We start from the raw sequence: 15,618 nt of genomic DNA, 5'->3' as shown, positions 1-15,618 counted from the left end.
CAACTTTCTTAGGTGGTATTGAACCATTGAAGGCGGAAACATGGCTACTTGAAATGGAAAAATTATTTGAGTTGTTTCCCTGCTCCGAGACTCATAAGGTTCTCTTAGCCACCTATACCTTGAAGGATGAAGCCCGATGATGGTGGTTGTTAATCTGAAATGACAATGGGAACATGACATGGGTTCAATCTAAAGAGATCTTCTATGACAAGTACTTTCCTTAGTGCTTTCGGGACCGAAAAGTCTCTGAATTTCAAGAACTCAAGCAAGAAAGCATGTCAATAGCAGAGTACAAACCAAGTTCACGGAGTTAGCCAAGTTTACACCCCACATGGTTGACACGGATTACAAGAAAGCTCGAAAGTTTGAAGGAGGTCTAAATCTGGATATCTTTGATTGGGTAGGAGTGTTGAAACTGCCCACATATGTGGATGTTCTTGACAGAGCCTTAATGGCAGAAGGTAACCTAGCAGCTATGAAACACACTAAGGCCCCAATACAACAAAATGGAGAGGTAAGAGGTCTGGGCCACTCTTTTGTAAACAAAAAGCAAAACACAAGGTCTACATGTAGCTCAAGTCAAAGCAGTGGGTCTATTCTAGTTTGTCCTGATTGTGGAATTAAGCATAGGGGTGTGTGTTACCGTGCATCCGGTGCTTGTTTTCGATGTGACAAGACAGGCCATGTAGTGAAAGATTTCCCACTTGGATTTGATAATGCCAACCGTCCTGTTGCAAGTTCAGCCGGATCTGCTTCTGCAACTAGAACAAATACGAGAGCTAACACTAGGAGAGAAATTGTAAGACAAGGCCGAGTTTTCGCACTAGCGCCTGGTGATGTGCAGAATACCGAGGCTGTGGTGTCTAGTATACTCCCTATTTGTGCTCAACGTGTATATGTGCTGATAAATTCTGGTTCTACACATTCCTTTGTATCACATGCTTTCTCACGGAAATGGTCTAGACCACTAGAACCTATGAATTCTTTGTTATATGTATCTACACCATCTGGAGGTTCTATGGTATGTGCGTATGTTTATTCGACTTGTGACACTGTGATTGGTGATATGACATTATATGTTGATTTGTTGCCATTGGGTATTGATCAATTTGACTGTATACTTAGTATGGATTGGTTGAGAAAGTATTGTGCAACTATTGATTGTGTGAATAAAACTATTGTGTTTCGACCACCTGGTATGCCTAAGTTTGTGTTTGTTGGGAATGGGGTAATTCCGCCACCGTATTTGATTTCTTTTTTGAAAGCCAGAAAATTGTTCAGAAAAGGATGCCGGGGTTACTTGTGTTACGTTTTGAATGTGATTTATGATAGTCCTATTGTAGAGAACATCCCTATAGTAAATGAATTTCCCGATGTATTTCCAAATGATTTGCTCGGAGACTTAATTGTTAGGGAAATTGAGTTTACTATTGATTTTGTACCTGGAACACAACTGATTTAGAAAATCCCATACCGAATGTCAACTTCTGAATCCAGAGAATTAAAAGTTCAACTCAAAGAGCTCTTAGACAAGAAATTCATCCACCCGAACACTTCACCTTGGGTGCTCCAGTTCTATTTGTAAAGAAAAAGAATGGATCGTTAAGACTTGCATAGATTACAGAGAATTGAACAAAGCAACCATGAAGAACAAATATCCACTGACCCAAATAGATGATCTGTTTGACCAACTTCAGGGAGCACAAGTGTTCTCTAAGATAGACCTTAGATCCGAGTATCAGCAGTTAAAAGTCAAGGCAGAAGATGTAGAGAAAACCGCTTTCCAGACTAGATATGGGCATTATGAGTTTTTGGTAATGCCGTTTGGGGTAACTAATGCACCTGCAGCATTCATGGACTTAATGAATAGGCTGTTTAAAAAATTTCTTGATAAATTTATAGTTGCATTTATTGATGATATTTTGATTTACTCCAAACGCTGGAAAGAATATGAAAATCATCTGAGAACTACCTTACAAATTTTGAGAGAAAAGAAGTTGTATGCAAAGTTTTCCAAATGTGAATTTTGGCTTGTTAGTATAGAATTTTTAGGGCATGTAATCAACAAGGATGGCATATCAGTGGACCCATAGAAAATTGAAGCTATTGTTGATTGGCTAAGACCAACAAATGTGTCAAAAGTAAGGAGTTTTTTGGGGCTTGCTGGCTATTATAGAAGATTTGTGAAAGATTTCTCAAAACTTGCTATGCCATTGACACAGTTGACACAAAAAAATATACCATTTGATTGGAATGATCAACGGAAGTCAGCCTTCCAAGAACGGAAGATTAGATTGGTAACTGCACCAATTTTGACCTTGCCCAATGGTACTAATGGGTTTCAAATTTATAGTGATGCTTCATATAAAGGCTTGGGATGTATGCTTATGCAAAATGGAAAAGTGATTGCTTATGTTTCTCGCCAACTCTGACCTCATGAAAAAAACTACCTAACTCATGACCTTGAATTAGTAGTTGTGGTGTTTGCTTTGAAAATCTGGCGCCATTATTTATATGGGGTGACTTGTGAAGTGTATATAGACCCACAAAAGTCAGAAATATTTCTTTACTAAAAAAGAACTGAACATGAGACAAAGAAGATGACTTGAATTAATTAAAGGTTATGACTTCCAGATTATGTACCACCCGGGAAAGGCAAATGCAGTGGCAGATGCTTTGAGCCGAAAGTCTATTGGAAATTTGTCCTGTTTGCTCACTTGCCAGAAAGAATTGTTGTGTGATCTGGAATGAAATGAAATTGAAGTTATTTTATAGGAACAGAGTGGAGTTCTAGCTGCCATTTCCGCACAACCAGCTATCATAGAGGAAGTTAAAGAAAAGCAATTAGAAGTTGAGTTTTTAAAGAAGATTGGCGATGAGATTGACTCAAAACCGAGGCCTGGATTTGTGTTCGAAAGACAATGTCCTGAAATTTCAAGGAAGACTTTGTGTACCACGTTTTTTGAACTTGAGAAAACGTGTTATGACAGAAGCTCATTATTCTAAATTTGTTATGCATCCAGGAAATACGAAAATGTACAAAGATCTAAAACAGAATTTCTAGTGGCCTAGAATGAAGAAAAGTATTTCTGATTTTGTGGCTAGGTGTTTGCATTGCTAACACGTAAAAGTTGAACATCAACGACCTACTGGATTACTTCAGCCGCTTCCAATACCAGAATGGAAATGGGAGCATATTACGATAGATTTTATTGTTAGACTACCTCACTCCTCCCGTGGTATGGATTCTATTTGGGTCATTATTGATTGTTTAACAAAATCTGCCGACTTTTTGCCTGTCAAATCTTTGTATAATGCGGATAAGTTGGCTATTTTATTTGTAAATGAGATTGTGATATTGCATTGAGTCCTAGTTTCCATAGTATCTGACAGAGATCCTAAGTTCACATTGAGATTCTGGCAGAGCTTGCAACAAGCCTTAGGGACTGAATTGAGACTTAGCAGTGCTTATCACCTATAGACAGACGGCCAATTTGAACGGACCATTCAAACATTAGAAGACATGTTACGGATGTGTGTGTTACACTTCCAAGGAAATTGGGAGACTCATTTACCTCTGGCCGAGTTTGTATACAACAATAGCTACCATTCAAGTATTGGAATGGCTCCTTATGAAGCATTGTATGGTAGGAAATGCCGATCCCCAATTTATTGCGCCGAAGTAGGTGATAAACCATTATTGGGACCGAAACTTGTTCAAGAGACGACGAAAAATGTTAAATTAATTCAGCAATGTTTGAAAACTGCCCAAAGTTGCCAAAAGAGTTATGAGGATGTCTGGAGGAGAGATAGAGAATATGAAGTTGGTGGTTATGTGTTTATCCAAGTGACATCAATGAAAAGGCAAACTCGATTTGGGGTTAAAGGAAAATTGGCACTACGTTACATTGGGCCATTTGAGATTATTGAGAAAATCAATCTTGTGACATACCGAGTGGCCTTACCCCCTGTTATGGAACATACGTATAAGGTTTTTCATGTTTCAATGCTGCAAGAATATCTATGAGATCCACTCCGTGCAATTGAACCGACACATGTACTTCTTAAAGATGATTATATATATGAGAACGACCAATACAGATTATGAACCGCTGGATCAAAAGAGTAAGAAAGAAAGAAAGAAATTTCATTAGTGAAGGTTGATTGGAAAAACCATGGAGGGACCTATGCAACATGGGAAACCGAAGAAGATATGATTAAAAGATACCCCAATTTGTTCCCTCTAGATCCGACATTCTTCCAGACTGAAGGTAATTCAAGTTTTGAGGACCAAACTCTTTAAGAGGAGAAGATTGTAACAACCCCGAACTGTGATTGCCACTAACCATTATCAAGATTTCTTAATGAGTAATTAAGATGAAATCCTGAGTTAATTACATGTGTTATATGATATTTGTGTTTATATCTGTTTGTCATAGATTTATCTGTCTGTGTTTCTGTTCTGTTTTGTGAACTGAAGGCCTTAGCGACATCTGATCACGAAATTGACTTGATTTATGTGTTATTTGAAATTTTTGGGAATTCATAGTAGGTTTGATTGAAATTCGATTTGGAACAAAATAATTAGAATAAATAATGTTACTAGCTTAGTCTTAAACCAATTTTAATTAAGCTTCCTTAATGAGCCTATATAAGGCCTAATTAACTCAAGAAGCTTCTCATATACACTCCATTTCATCCACTTTGAGCATAAACGTGAGAAAGAGGGTGAGACCAAGAAAAGCACATCTAAGTTTGAGAATTGGAGAGACTTGGAAGGGAAATTAAAGAATTGACTTGTGAGCTCAAAACATCTACACATCTTAGCCATAACTGAGCACCTAAGGTAAGAAATCAAGCCTTTAGTTGTGTAATTGGGGTACTTAAAACATGTATTCAAAAGAATTAAGTGAATTGAGGCAAGAATTAAGTTAATGAAGTAGAAAAGAAGAGTATACATACATGCATGTGCATTACATTGCATTTAGAGCATTTTGTCTAAGAATTTGTCCCATGCATATTCATATTTTGATTTTGGTTTTAGTTTAAGAATTCATCATGTTTCTGAGTAGAACATCTCATTTGATCATGATTTGGAGACTTGGAATCTCATTCGTATCATGCATGTCATGTTTATGTTATGTTTGCAAGTTTCAAGTTTGATTTTTCACAATTGGCATGCTTTTGGGCTTCGATTTTGTGAAATGATCCTTAATTCTTAACGCTTTACAAGTTCACATATGTTTCCTCAAGTTTTGGGCCCAAAAGGATGCGTTTTGTTGGTTTAAAATTGAGTTTTGAAGCTTGAACATCAATCTGAAAATTTCAGAATTTTCACCCTTCGCTCGAGCGATGGAGTCTGCGCTCGAGCGGAGAATGCGAGCTCCTAGAAGTTTACAAGATTTTGTAGACCGCTCGAGCGACCGATGTTGCGCTCGAGTGGAGACCCTGTTTATTCAGTCCTACGCTCGAGTGATCGTTGAGCGAAAAATTCATACAACCAGTACTTTTGTAGACTTTGTAGACCACTCGAGCAAGCGATGTTGTGCTCGAGTGGGCTGCCCTATTTTTGAAAATTTAACTAAGTGTTCTAAGGCATATTTTGGCATCCTCATTACATCTTAGGCATTCTTAAGCACTAATTAAGACATAGTAGTGAAGATACAGAGTAGAAACACATCCAATCAAAAAAGAAATGAATTACATGAATTCCGAGCGTGTGTTTCAATGTATATCTGTTCTGTGTTTATGTAGGTCACGCGCCGTAAGTTATTCGATCTGTCTACTCTGTCTGTCTGCTTCTGGCGCCACCTGTGAGTAATAACTTAGTAAAACTATGTTCAACTTTTTTTATTTTCTGTATGATGAAATAAGATTTGTTTTCTGAAATGTTATGTTTTATACAATGAATGATTATACAATTTCTGACAAGTATTTGTGCATCCTTAGCATATTTGTTAGCTGTTACCCGGTATCGGAGGTTTCATTATGGAACTTAGTATGTCTGTTATCTGTCACCTGTACCGGAGGCTCCGTCATAGAGCTTAGCATATCTGTGATCTATTACTCGAATTCAGACTTTTTTTATGGAACTGGTTACTCATAACCACTATCTGTTCTGTATCTATTCTGTTAATGCCAATGGATATGCCATGTATGAATTGGCATGAACTCTGATTTCTGTATATTATTTGCATAAGAATATGAATATGGATCTACTTATGTTTTTGAAATAAATATGAATCTGTTTTCTAAATCTGATATGTGACATCATTCATTTAAACTCCTTTACTCTTTTATTATTGATTGGGCTCCCGCTCACTGTATTATTTATGTATGTAGGTGATCAGACATGCGACCAGGCTCGATAATGATTGCCTGGAATTCTATTTTGTCGGCCAACCTTTGTGCCTCCCGAGGAGGTTCCAGAAAAGTCATGTGGTCGAGTTTTGTAAACGAGGTTTAAAAGTTGAACAAGTTTTGTTTACATGTGTATTGGGCTAAGTCCCATTTTGGTCCTATCTATATGTGTGAATGACGTAAGACTTTATAAATATGACGTCACATGTGTGTATAGAAAGTTTTATATTTATGTTCCATATATGTCTCCACAGCTCAATGGACTATATATGTTTTATATTTCTGCTTCTGCAGCCCCTTAATATGTGCTAATTTGTTCAGAGGCCTTCGGTAATCTCAGGATTACTAGCCGGTTACGGTACTAAACCTAGAGGGGCGGATCTGGATCATGACAATGTCTGCCTTGGAGTCATTTAGAATAAGTACTCTTCATTAACCATCACATTTACATCAGTATTGATATCTTATGGATGAGCATGAGAACATAAATAATAAATTTAATAAAAGTCTCCTTCTTTAAAGTGTTGGAATACAAGTCACGCTATAAGGATTGTTCCTACCCATTGAACTTCCTTCATGGGATCTCCATTCACAGAAGTCGGGTTACTTCCTTAGTTGACTCCCTATGGGCTTAGACCTATCCCGCTCGATAAATCTAAGACTACATTCTTAGATAAACTTTTCGTTAACTGCTTAGCAATATTCTTTTCAGATTTCACAAAGTTCAAAGATACTACATTTTTATTCACCAAGCTTTTTATAGATTTATACCTCACTTGCATATGCCTATTCATCTTTTTATTATTATGTGTTTGTCTCACAAGTTCTATTACAACTCTATTGTCACAATGTATGGAAAAAGCAGGTGTATGACTTTTCACAAGTGGAATATCAAGGAGTAAGTTTTTAATCCACTCAGCTTCAGTACACGTAGCATTTAAAGCTGTAAGTTCTAATTCTGCTGTACTTCTAGAAATAACATTTTGTTTTTTAGAACCCCAAGATATTGCTGCTCCACCTAACATAAATATATATCCAGTAGTAGATTTAACATCTATGTTATTTGTTATCCAATTTACATCGCTATAACCTTCTATCACATTAGGAAAACCATTAAAGCAAAGTGAATAATTTAGAGTTCCTCTTAGATATTTAAAAACTTTTTCCACAACAACCCAATGATCTTTACTAGGATTATGAGTGTGTTTACTTAATCTCCCAATAGCGTAGACAATATCAGGTCTAGTCTTATTAGCAATATAGAGAATTGATCCAATAATTTGAGAATATCTAAGTTCAGATACATGTGCACCATTATTTTTCTTTAAATTCATGTTAGGATCAAAAGGAGTTGAAATAGGTTTAAGATTATAATAATCAAACTTTTTAAACATCTTCTCTAGGATTCCAGATTGATTGAATGTAATACCTTTGGTTGTTTTTTCTCTAATTTTATACCCAAAATTATATATGCTTCTTTTAAATCTTTCATATCATATTTTGAAGACAAATAAGATTTCACATTTTTAATTATATCTAAATTTGTTCCAAATAATAAGATATTATCAATATATAAACACAAAATAATACATTCTCCATTATCTTCTTTATAGTATACACATTTCTCATGTCTATTGATCTTAAAACCACATTCTAGAATTACCTCATCAAACTTTTCATACTACTGTTTAGGAGCTTGCTTAAGTCCATACAAAGATTTAACTAATTTGCAAACTTTTTGTTCTTGTCCTTTAACTACAAAACCTTTAGGTTGCTCCATATAAATTTCTTCATCTAAATCTTGATTCAAATAGCAGTTTTGACATCCATTTGATGAATTTCTAAATTATAAATGGATGATAGAACAATTAAGTTTCTAATGGTTGTAATCCTAGAAACATGTGAATAGGTGTCGAAATAATTTATGCATTTCTTTTGTGTAAATCCCTTGGCTACTAATCTTACCTTATATTTATCTATACTTCCATCAGGTTTCAGTTTCTTTCTAAATACCTATTTGCAACCGATAGCTTTACTCTTAGGAGGTAGATTAGTCAGCTCCCAAGTATTATTTTAAAGTATTGATTCAATCTTACTATTAATGGATTCCTTCCAAAATGGTGCATCTAAGGATGACATAGTTTCTATAAAAGTATTTGGTTCTTCTTCAGTTAAAAATGTATAAAAATCATCTCCAAATTTTTTCTCTATTCTAGTTCTCTTACTCTTTCTAGGTTCTAAGTCTAGATGTTCGAAATCATCTCCCAAAGGAATAACACTAATACTAGTATTAGAAGTTCTATCTACAACCTGATTTAAGATCCCAATTTTCTATGAAAAAATATCTTCAAAAAATGTAGTTTCACGAGATTCAATTATTGTATTATTAGTAATTTCACTAATTTCAGAATTTATTACTAGAAATCTATTAGCACTATTATTTTGAGCATATCTTAAGAAAACGGTATCAACAGTTTTGGGTCCTATTTTCTTACGTTTAGGTTCTGGAATTACTACCTTTGCTAAACACCTCCACACTTTCAACATTTTAAGATTAGGTACTCGTTTTTTCCATGTTTCATAAGGTGTTCTATCATTATCGTTCACAATTACTCTATTTAATATAACACAAGCTTTGAGTATTGCTTCCCCCCACAAGCTCTCTGGTAAACTAGAACTAATATGCATTGCATTTATCATATCCATTAGAGTTTTATTTTTCCTTTAAGCTATTCCATTAGATTATGGAGAATAAGGTGGCGTTACTTCTTGAATAATTCTATGTTCTACACAAAAGGTACTAAGGGTACTTGCATTATATTCGCCTCCTCTATCAGATCTAAGTTTCTTAATCTTCATTTCTAACTGATTTTCTATTTCAGCTTTATAAATTTTAAATTTATTAAACACTTCATTTTTGGTATTAATTAATGTAGTGGCCCGGGTTAGGAGCCGACCCATTTTCTTCTATCAGCCGAGACACGGGGGTTGTCCCAGTTGTTTTGACTTTACTGGAGTAGTTTGGACCAAGGTTGGACATCAGGGTGGCTGCGGAGCAGCACCAGAAATTTCTTTTGAATAGAAGGGTGTTTGGTCGCGCCCACGATGCTAGAGGTCGCGCCTCACGACCTGTTGAGGTGGCAAGTTTGCTCTCGCGATGGTGTGGGCCGCGGCCCTGATGAGTAATCTATTTAAGTCCATAGTGCGTTGAAAAAGTCACTTTTTCTACCTTTTCTCTCTCATCTCTCTCCTATTTTGCCATTTTCAAGTTTCTTGGACCTAGAAGCTTGGGTTTCATCTAGCTACACCCATTTTCTACCCCTAGTCCTATAGATCAAAACGCAGAGAATCGCAAGGGCTTTGTTTTAATCTAAGTAGATCGTGTTTTCGACGCTGGTGGATTTTTAGCTTTCTCCTATTCGCTTCAAGAGGTAGGGATTCTAGAGCTTCTTTTCAATACCTCACTGTAGATAGACTTATGGTAATTTTTATGGCATTTAAAAACATAGTTTTATAGTTGATTTTGTTAAAAGGCATATGGGTTGATTTGGGTTAAAATTGGTGGGTTTGTGGGTTATGCTTATAATTGATTATGAGTTATAAAATCATGTTTAGGATGGGAATTGGAAGGGTTTGGTATTTCCTTTGTAAATTTTTGAATGTTAAAGAAAAGTCTAATTTTGAATAGAAATTGGGTTATGTTGTGGTGGTTTATGAATATTGGAGGTTTTGAAGTAGTGTTTGTGAATGTTCGCTATTGTTGTGTTTGTTGGGATTTGGAGTAGTGAGGTTTTATTTTCAAAACAAAGTGGGACTGATTACCTTTTTATAAAACACGAGAATTTGAAATGAACAAGAATATGGAATTACCTAAGGGTGCATTTATTGTTTTCAATTATGTAACTGGTGTCTAGAGTTTTGTCCTTGGTTATCGGTGGAGGATGGTATTACTTGTTGTTAGATATATGTTATGAGTATTGTTGTAGGGTGAGCTATGTAATATAGGATGGTATGTTGTTGATTGTAAATGAACACTGTGAATAGACAATTCCATTATTGAGTTATGGATTAAGTTGTTAGAAGGAACCGAAATGCTTGTGGATATGGCCATGTTATGAGACTGTGTGGGATTGTTGTGGTTTTGGTGTTTAGTAATTCGTATTGTGTTTTGGAAACATTTGAAAATGTAGGAAAACCCGTTGTTGAACGATGGTGCGACTAAAGAAAATGCAAGGGAAATAGAAGGGAAAAAAAAAAAAAAAAGTACGTGCAGATTTTTTTTGGGATCTTGCCTAATAAAATTAGGGTTTCTTCATCTTTATATCTTTAGATAAAGTTTATCATTTTGTTTTGTTATTATTATTATTATTGTTATTGTTATTATTATTATTATTATTATTATTATTTATTGATTAAAGTAAAAATGATGTTTATCCTATTTTTAATTCTTCTTTCTTGTTCTACTTTTGTAGGGGAAAATGATGTTTGATTTTCTTCATTTTTGTTGGTTTTTTTCGTTTTTTTTTCTTCCTGTTTTTGTTTCTTGCTTTTGTTTATGTTTGGTTTTTATATTTTTTTCTCCCAAGCAATAAATTAGCAAATATTAAGTCCAAGTTTGGTTTGACATTGGTGTTCTGCTCTTTTTAGGGTTAATATTGTATTTATTTTGAAATTCAATCTTATATGGGTAAAGGGTAAGGGCTGGAGATGCTCTTAGTTGTTTTTTTTCTTATTGTAAGGTTGTTGTGAGTAAAAAATTCTATTCATGTTCTGTTGTTATGTTAATTGTTGTTTCTATGATTTGACATTTTTATATGTTTTTAAATTTATTTGCATTAGTTTGTAGATATTTACAATACTCATGATGCGAAGGTAATGTTTAGAGTTGTATATTGATGTGTATAAATCTTCAATACGTATCTATGATTTTAATTTTTGTGTTTTTATCGTGCTTGATATATTTCTTTCGTTGGTTGTTGATTCCCCCCTCTCCCAGCTCAAATTTGTTATTATCTTATTTGTTCAAATTATTTTTTTTGGTTCTATTTTTTGTGTGTTTTCTAACATCGAGCAAATCTTGAGGGATCTTACACAAAGGTGTTTTGAGGTTTGTCATGTATTTTTGGTAGATTATATTTGTTTCTTGGTATTTCCTTCTCATTAGTTATTTTTTTTTTTCATTCTTATTATGCAATATGGCTTACAATTTGAGCTAAAAATTAATTTTGTTGATCATATTCTATGACGAGGTCTATGGGATTCTATGCTTAATATTAGGAGTTTTTTTTTTGTCTTATTTATTTTGAGGTAGTGCATTATTTTCTTGTATTGTTATTTTGTTACTGTTTGTTTAGGGGGTAAATGGTATTAAATTGTTTCACTATTTGTTGGTCATTCTTAATTGTTTTTTGTTTTTTGTTTTTTTTGTTTTTGTTTTTGGAACCTTATAGCAATAGGGTTATGTCACCACCTTGTTCTCTGTAGGTAAAGAACATTTTAGTTGTTATTGTTATGTTATTATTTGGCTTTATATATTTGGTAGTTTGGCATTATTAGTCCTATTTTGTTCTTAGTTAGTTAATTTTAAATTTAAGTTGTTATGGGAAGGTTTTTAAAATTTTCATTATGTGTACTTACATATATTGTTGGATTGTACCTCAGAGTCTATTTCTCATTTCTCATTTTTCCTTGCCATTATGTTGTGTGCAAAATAAAAGTAGAGATGAGATTCAAAAATCCAAGTCAACATATAAATTAGATTTGGTCTTTTTCTATCATATCCATTGAACTTATTCAGCATTGTTTGAGTTTCATATGCCCGATTCGGTTAAGGTGAGGCTTAATCGGGGAGAATGAATTCAAAGGCGAGCATTACAAGAAGAGACAAAGACCAAATTCTTTTTTTGTTTTTTTTCATCCCTACTATTTTGTTTAATTAAATTTATTAGCTACTCATTTTTTTCATTAATTATTTTTGAACATATATTAATTATTATTTTTTACACATTATTGTTATTCATTATTTAAATTAATTATTAGTTCTTATATATTATTTTATTTACATTATTATGCATCCTAATATTCTTAATGTTTATGTAACACCTACCTCCTTAATTAATTATTAAATTATGTGTTTATATACAAAATTATATGTCATGTGTTCTTTGTGCCATGTGTTCATTGCATTGGATTAATGAGAACAGATAGAGAGAATTGAGAAATAAACCTGTCTGAATCAGTAAACCATATGCTTAAACTGAAATATTTGTGATACGCAATTAGAGCCTGAATCACTGTAGTATGGTTAGATTTGGTGTAAATTTAGATGGTGTGAGATGAGAATTACACTAATTAAAAGCATTTGCTTTATTAAGCTAATTTAAGATTAATGAGAATTTAGTAGTGCCAGGAAACAAAATAAGAGAAAGAGATAGAGATAGATACTTGTAGAGAGACTTGGGGAGGGGTCTAGAACAAAAGGAAGAGAAAGGAAGAAAAACTCTAGGGCAAGAAAGAAGAAGGGAAATTGAGCAATCTTCACCAAATCAATAATTTAAGGTAAGAATCTTTTTTAAACTCATGATACGAAGTTGTATTCTCCATGAAATGATAGAATCCAAGGTGAATCAAGAACAAAAGTGGTGTAAATTAGTGTAAGAACCCTAAAGAGGAAAAATATAGAAACTAGTTCAAGATGTGACTCCACATGGCATTCTTTATGTTTAACCACTTGTTTTTTGCATGATTTATGAGAAATATGGAGGAAACTCCATGAATTGGAAGGATTGGAACTTAACCCCACTATGTTCTATGATTTATAATTTTCATTTAAGTAACGGACAACTCAAGTTTGATTTGAGTTTATGTTTTATATTTGAGGTTAGATACTGTGAATTCAAGTTGTTTTTGATGCATTTTGGGCCTTGAATTATATAAAATTGAACTTGGTTTTGAAAGGGGAAAAGTTTCATTTTTCAGCAAAATTTTTGAACTGTTTTTCACCCAAACCGTTCGAGTGGCCTGGGCCACCACACGAGCGGCTAGGCCTCCTCTGCCTAAAATTGCATTCTGAAATCACCACATGAGCGGCCAGATCACCGCACGTGCGGCCAATAGGGTAGGTTCCATTTGATTTTCTTTCCACTTTTTGGACTTTCGGGCCTCTGTTTACATGGTTTTCAAGTGGTTTTCATGTGCATTCGCATTTGATAACTATGACGGGGATTAAGGAATGAAATGGAGAGATTTAGAGATGAAGTAACGAGTAAACCGACCCATTAAGACTATATGTTGGACCATTGTGCTTGTATGTGTTTATGTGCCTGTTTGGTGCAGCTTAAAAGCTGCTTATTTCAGCTTTCAGCTTAATTTAAGCTATTTTGATGTGTTTGGTTTAGCTTATAGCTTATAACTTATAACTTTTTGGAAGTCGGAAATCAGCTTATTCTTTGAGTGGGGCAGGAGATGCTTAATTTATAAGTCAGAAATCAGCTTATGTTCATAGTTATAAGCTATAAGCTGTTTAGGCATAAGCTATAAGCACTTTCCCACAGCTCTACCAAACAGGGCCTATGTAGGTCAGACGCTGCATCCTAGCCACGTGTTATACGGAGCCAACTCTGAGTAACAATGTTGTAAAGATATGTTTAAGGTATACTTCTTTCTGACTGTTATTGTTAAGGACTGTTCCTAAAGCGATATGATTTACTGAATGAATGAGTATTCCACCTCTTACAACATGCTCACACGGCCCTTACCCGGGGGTAACATTATTGTGGTTATGTTCACATGGCCCTTACCCAGGGGTAACAATACCATGGTTAAGTTCACGTGGCCCTTACCCAAGTGTAATAATACTGCAGTCTATGTTCACGTGGCCCTCTCCCGAGGTAACAATACCGTGGCCTATATTCAGGTGGCACTTGCCTGGGGGTAATAATAGCATGGCCCCATGTGTACAAGACATTGAGTTATATAATCATCTATACCGACTATGATCCTACTGACTATGATCTTGAAGACCGCTACATGTGCACGTGGATCCTTATGATTGCTATGTTTTTCTTTAACAAGCATGATATTGCTATGTGAATGGACTTGTTACTGTAACTGCTTGACCTTAATGTCTAAACGGACATTATTCATAACCTCTTTACACATTTGTTATTCACTAGGCTTTAGCTCATAGTTTATATCTATTATGTAGGTGATCAAGCTTAAGAAAGGACCTAAGGGCGTCAACCTACCCTCTGTTTTGTAAAGCCAACTGTTATGCCTCCCTTCAAGGTTTATTTTAAAAAAACTCCAAGGCTTCAGGGTGATTATGATTTCACCCTTTTGATTGTGATCTACAATGGTTTTTGAATTAAGATCTTTTGTTTTATGCACTTTGGTTTTTGGGACTAATTCCTAGATGACATAAATGTTTTGTACATAAATATGAGATGGACTATGTACATATCTGTATAAGTTAAATGAAGGTGTTTCGTTTCATGTATGTCACACAGCTCGTTGGATGGGTTTACTTTATTATTAATGGCTTCCGTCAGCCCCTTTTCTTGTTTACTGTTAAGTAGGTCTGTGGTAATCTTAGATTACTGGCCGGTTATGACTTTAATCCCGTGGGGCAAGGAGTGGGTTGTGACAGAGTGGTATCAGAGCATGAGTTATACCACACACACGCGTCTAAATAAGCTATGGGATGTCCTAGAAAAGAAATTAGATCATTATATTTCATGTGTGAGTGTGTGTGGACTTGATATATGCATAAATAATATGAATGTGAGAACTGTCTTGCCTATGTTTATTATTTCTTTTTTTATATAGACAAATGGAGAATGCAAGAATGTAGATGACTCATAGTCGTCAGATGCTAGAATAGACAGGCTGGAAAGAATGGTAGAATTGTTGACTGAATCTTTGAGGCAAAGAGAGCAAGTCTCACCACCTCTTCCACCTCCGGTGCATGCTGAAGCAATCAACAATGACGACATTATAGCCCTGACACAGAAATTTAATAAAATGAAGTCCTCAACTTTCCAAGGAGGTCTTGATCTGTTAAAAGCCAAGGCTTGGATTCTGGAAATAGAATAGTTGTTTGAAGTTTTTCCATGTTCAGAGGTACAAAAGGTTTTGTTAGCTACCTTTACTCTTCAAGAGGAAGCAAGGCAGTGGTGGATGCTAGTCCGAGATAGCAATAATTCCATGACATGGGCTTAATTTAAGGAGGTCTTTTATGAAAAATATTTCCCTCAATGT

At 34.8% G+C, this 15,618-nt stretch overlaps 1 protein-coding gene and 1 pseudogene across 1 annotated transcript; one reads left to right on the top strand and one right to left on the bottom strand.

Moving 5' to 3' along the window:
• The first annotated feature begins 331 nt into the window (after positions 1 to 331).
• On the top strand, positions 332 to 1,462 carry LOC145800281 (uncharacterized). The gene is made up of 2 exons (XM_082889942.1): positions 332 to 914; positions 1,014 to 1,462. The coding sequence occupies exons 1-2, from the start codon at positions 332 to 334 to the stop codon at positions 1,460 to 1,462; spliced, it is 1,032 nt and encodes a 343-aa protein (XP_082746068.1).
• A 2,755-nt stretch (positions 1,463 to 4,217) lies between these two features.
• On the bottom strand, positions 4,218 to 7,694 carry LOC145800280 (secreted RxLR effector protein 161 pseudogene; annotated as a pseudogene).
• Positions 7,695 to 15,618: the final 7,924 nt, after the last annotated feature.

Source organism: Camellia sinensis, chromosome 10, assembly GCF_055761805.1.
Source record: "Camellia sinensis isolate YWXY chromosome 10, ASM5576180v1, whole genome shotgun sequence".
Lineage (NCBI taxonomy): Eukaryota > Viridiplantae > Streptophyta > Magnoliopsida > Ericales > Theaceae > Camellia > Camellia sinensis.
Note: the sequence above shows the minus strand (reverse complement) of the source record. Positions and strands in the feature narration are given on the sequence as shown.

What these genes read in the sequence shown, in the direction of transcription:
- LOC145800281 (XM_082889942.1), top strand. Translation starts at nt 332, where the DNA reads ATGGTTGACACGGATTACAAGAAAGCTCGAAAGTTTGAAGGAGGTCTA. An exon ending in ATATGTGCTGATAAATTCTG is followed by an intron (nt 915 to 1,013) that starts GTTCTACACATT and finishes CACCATCTGGAG; the next exon opens with GTTCTATGGTATGTGCGTAT.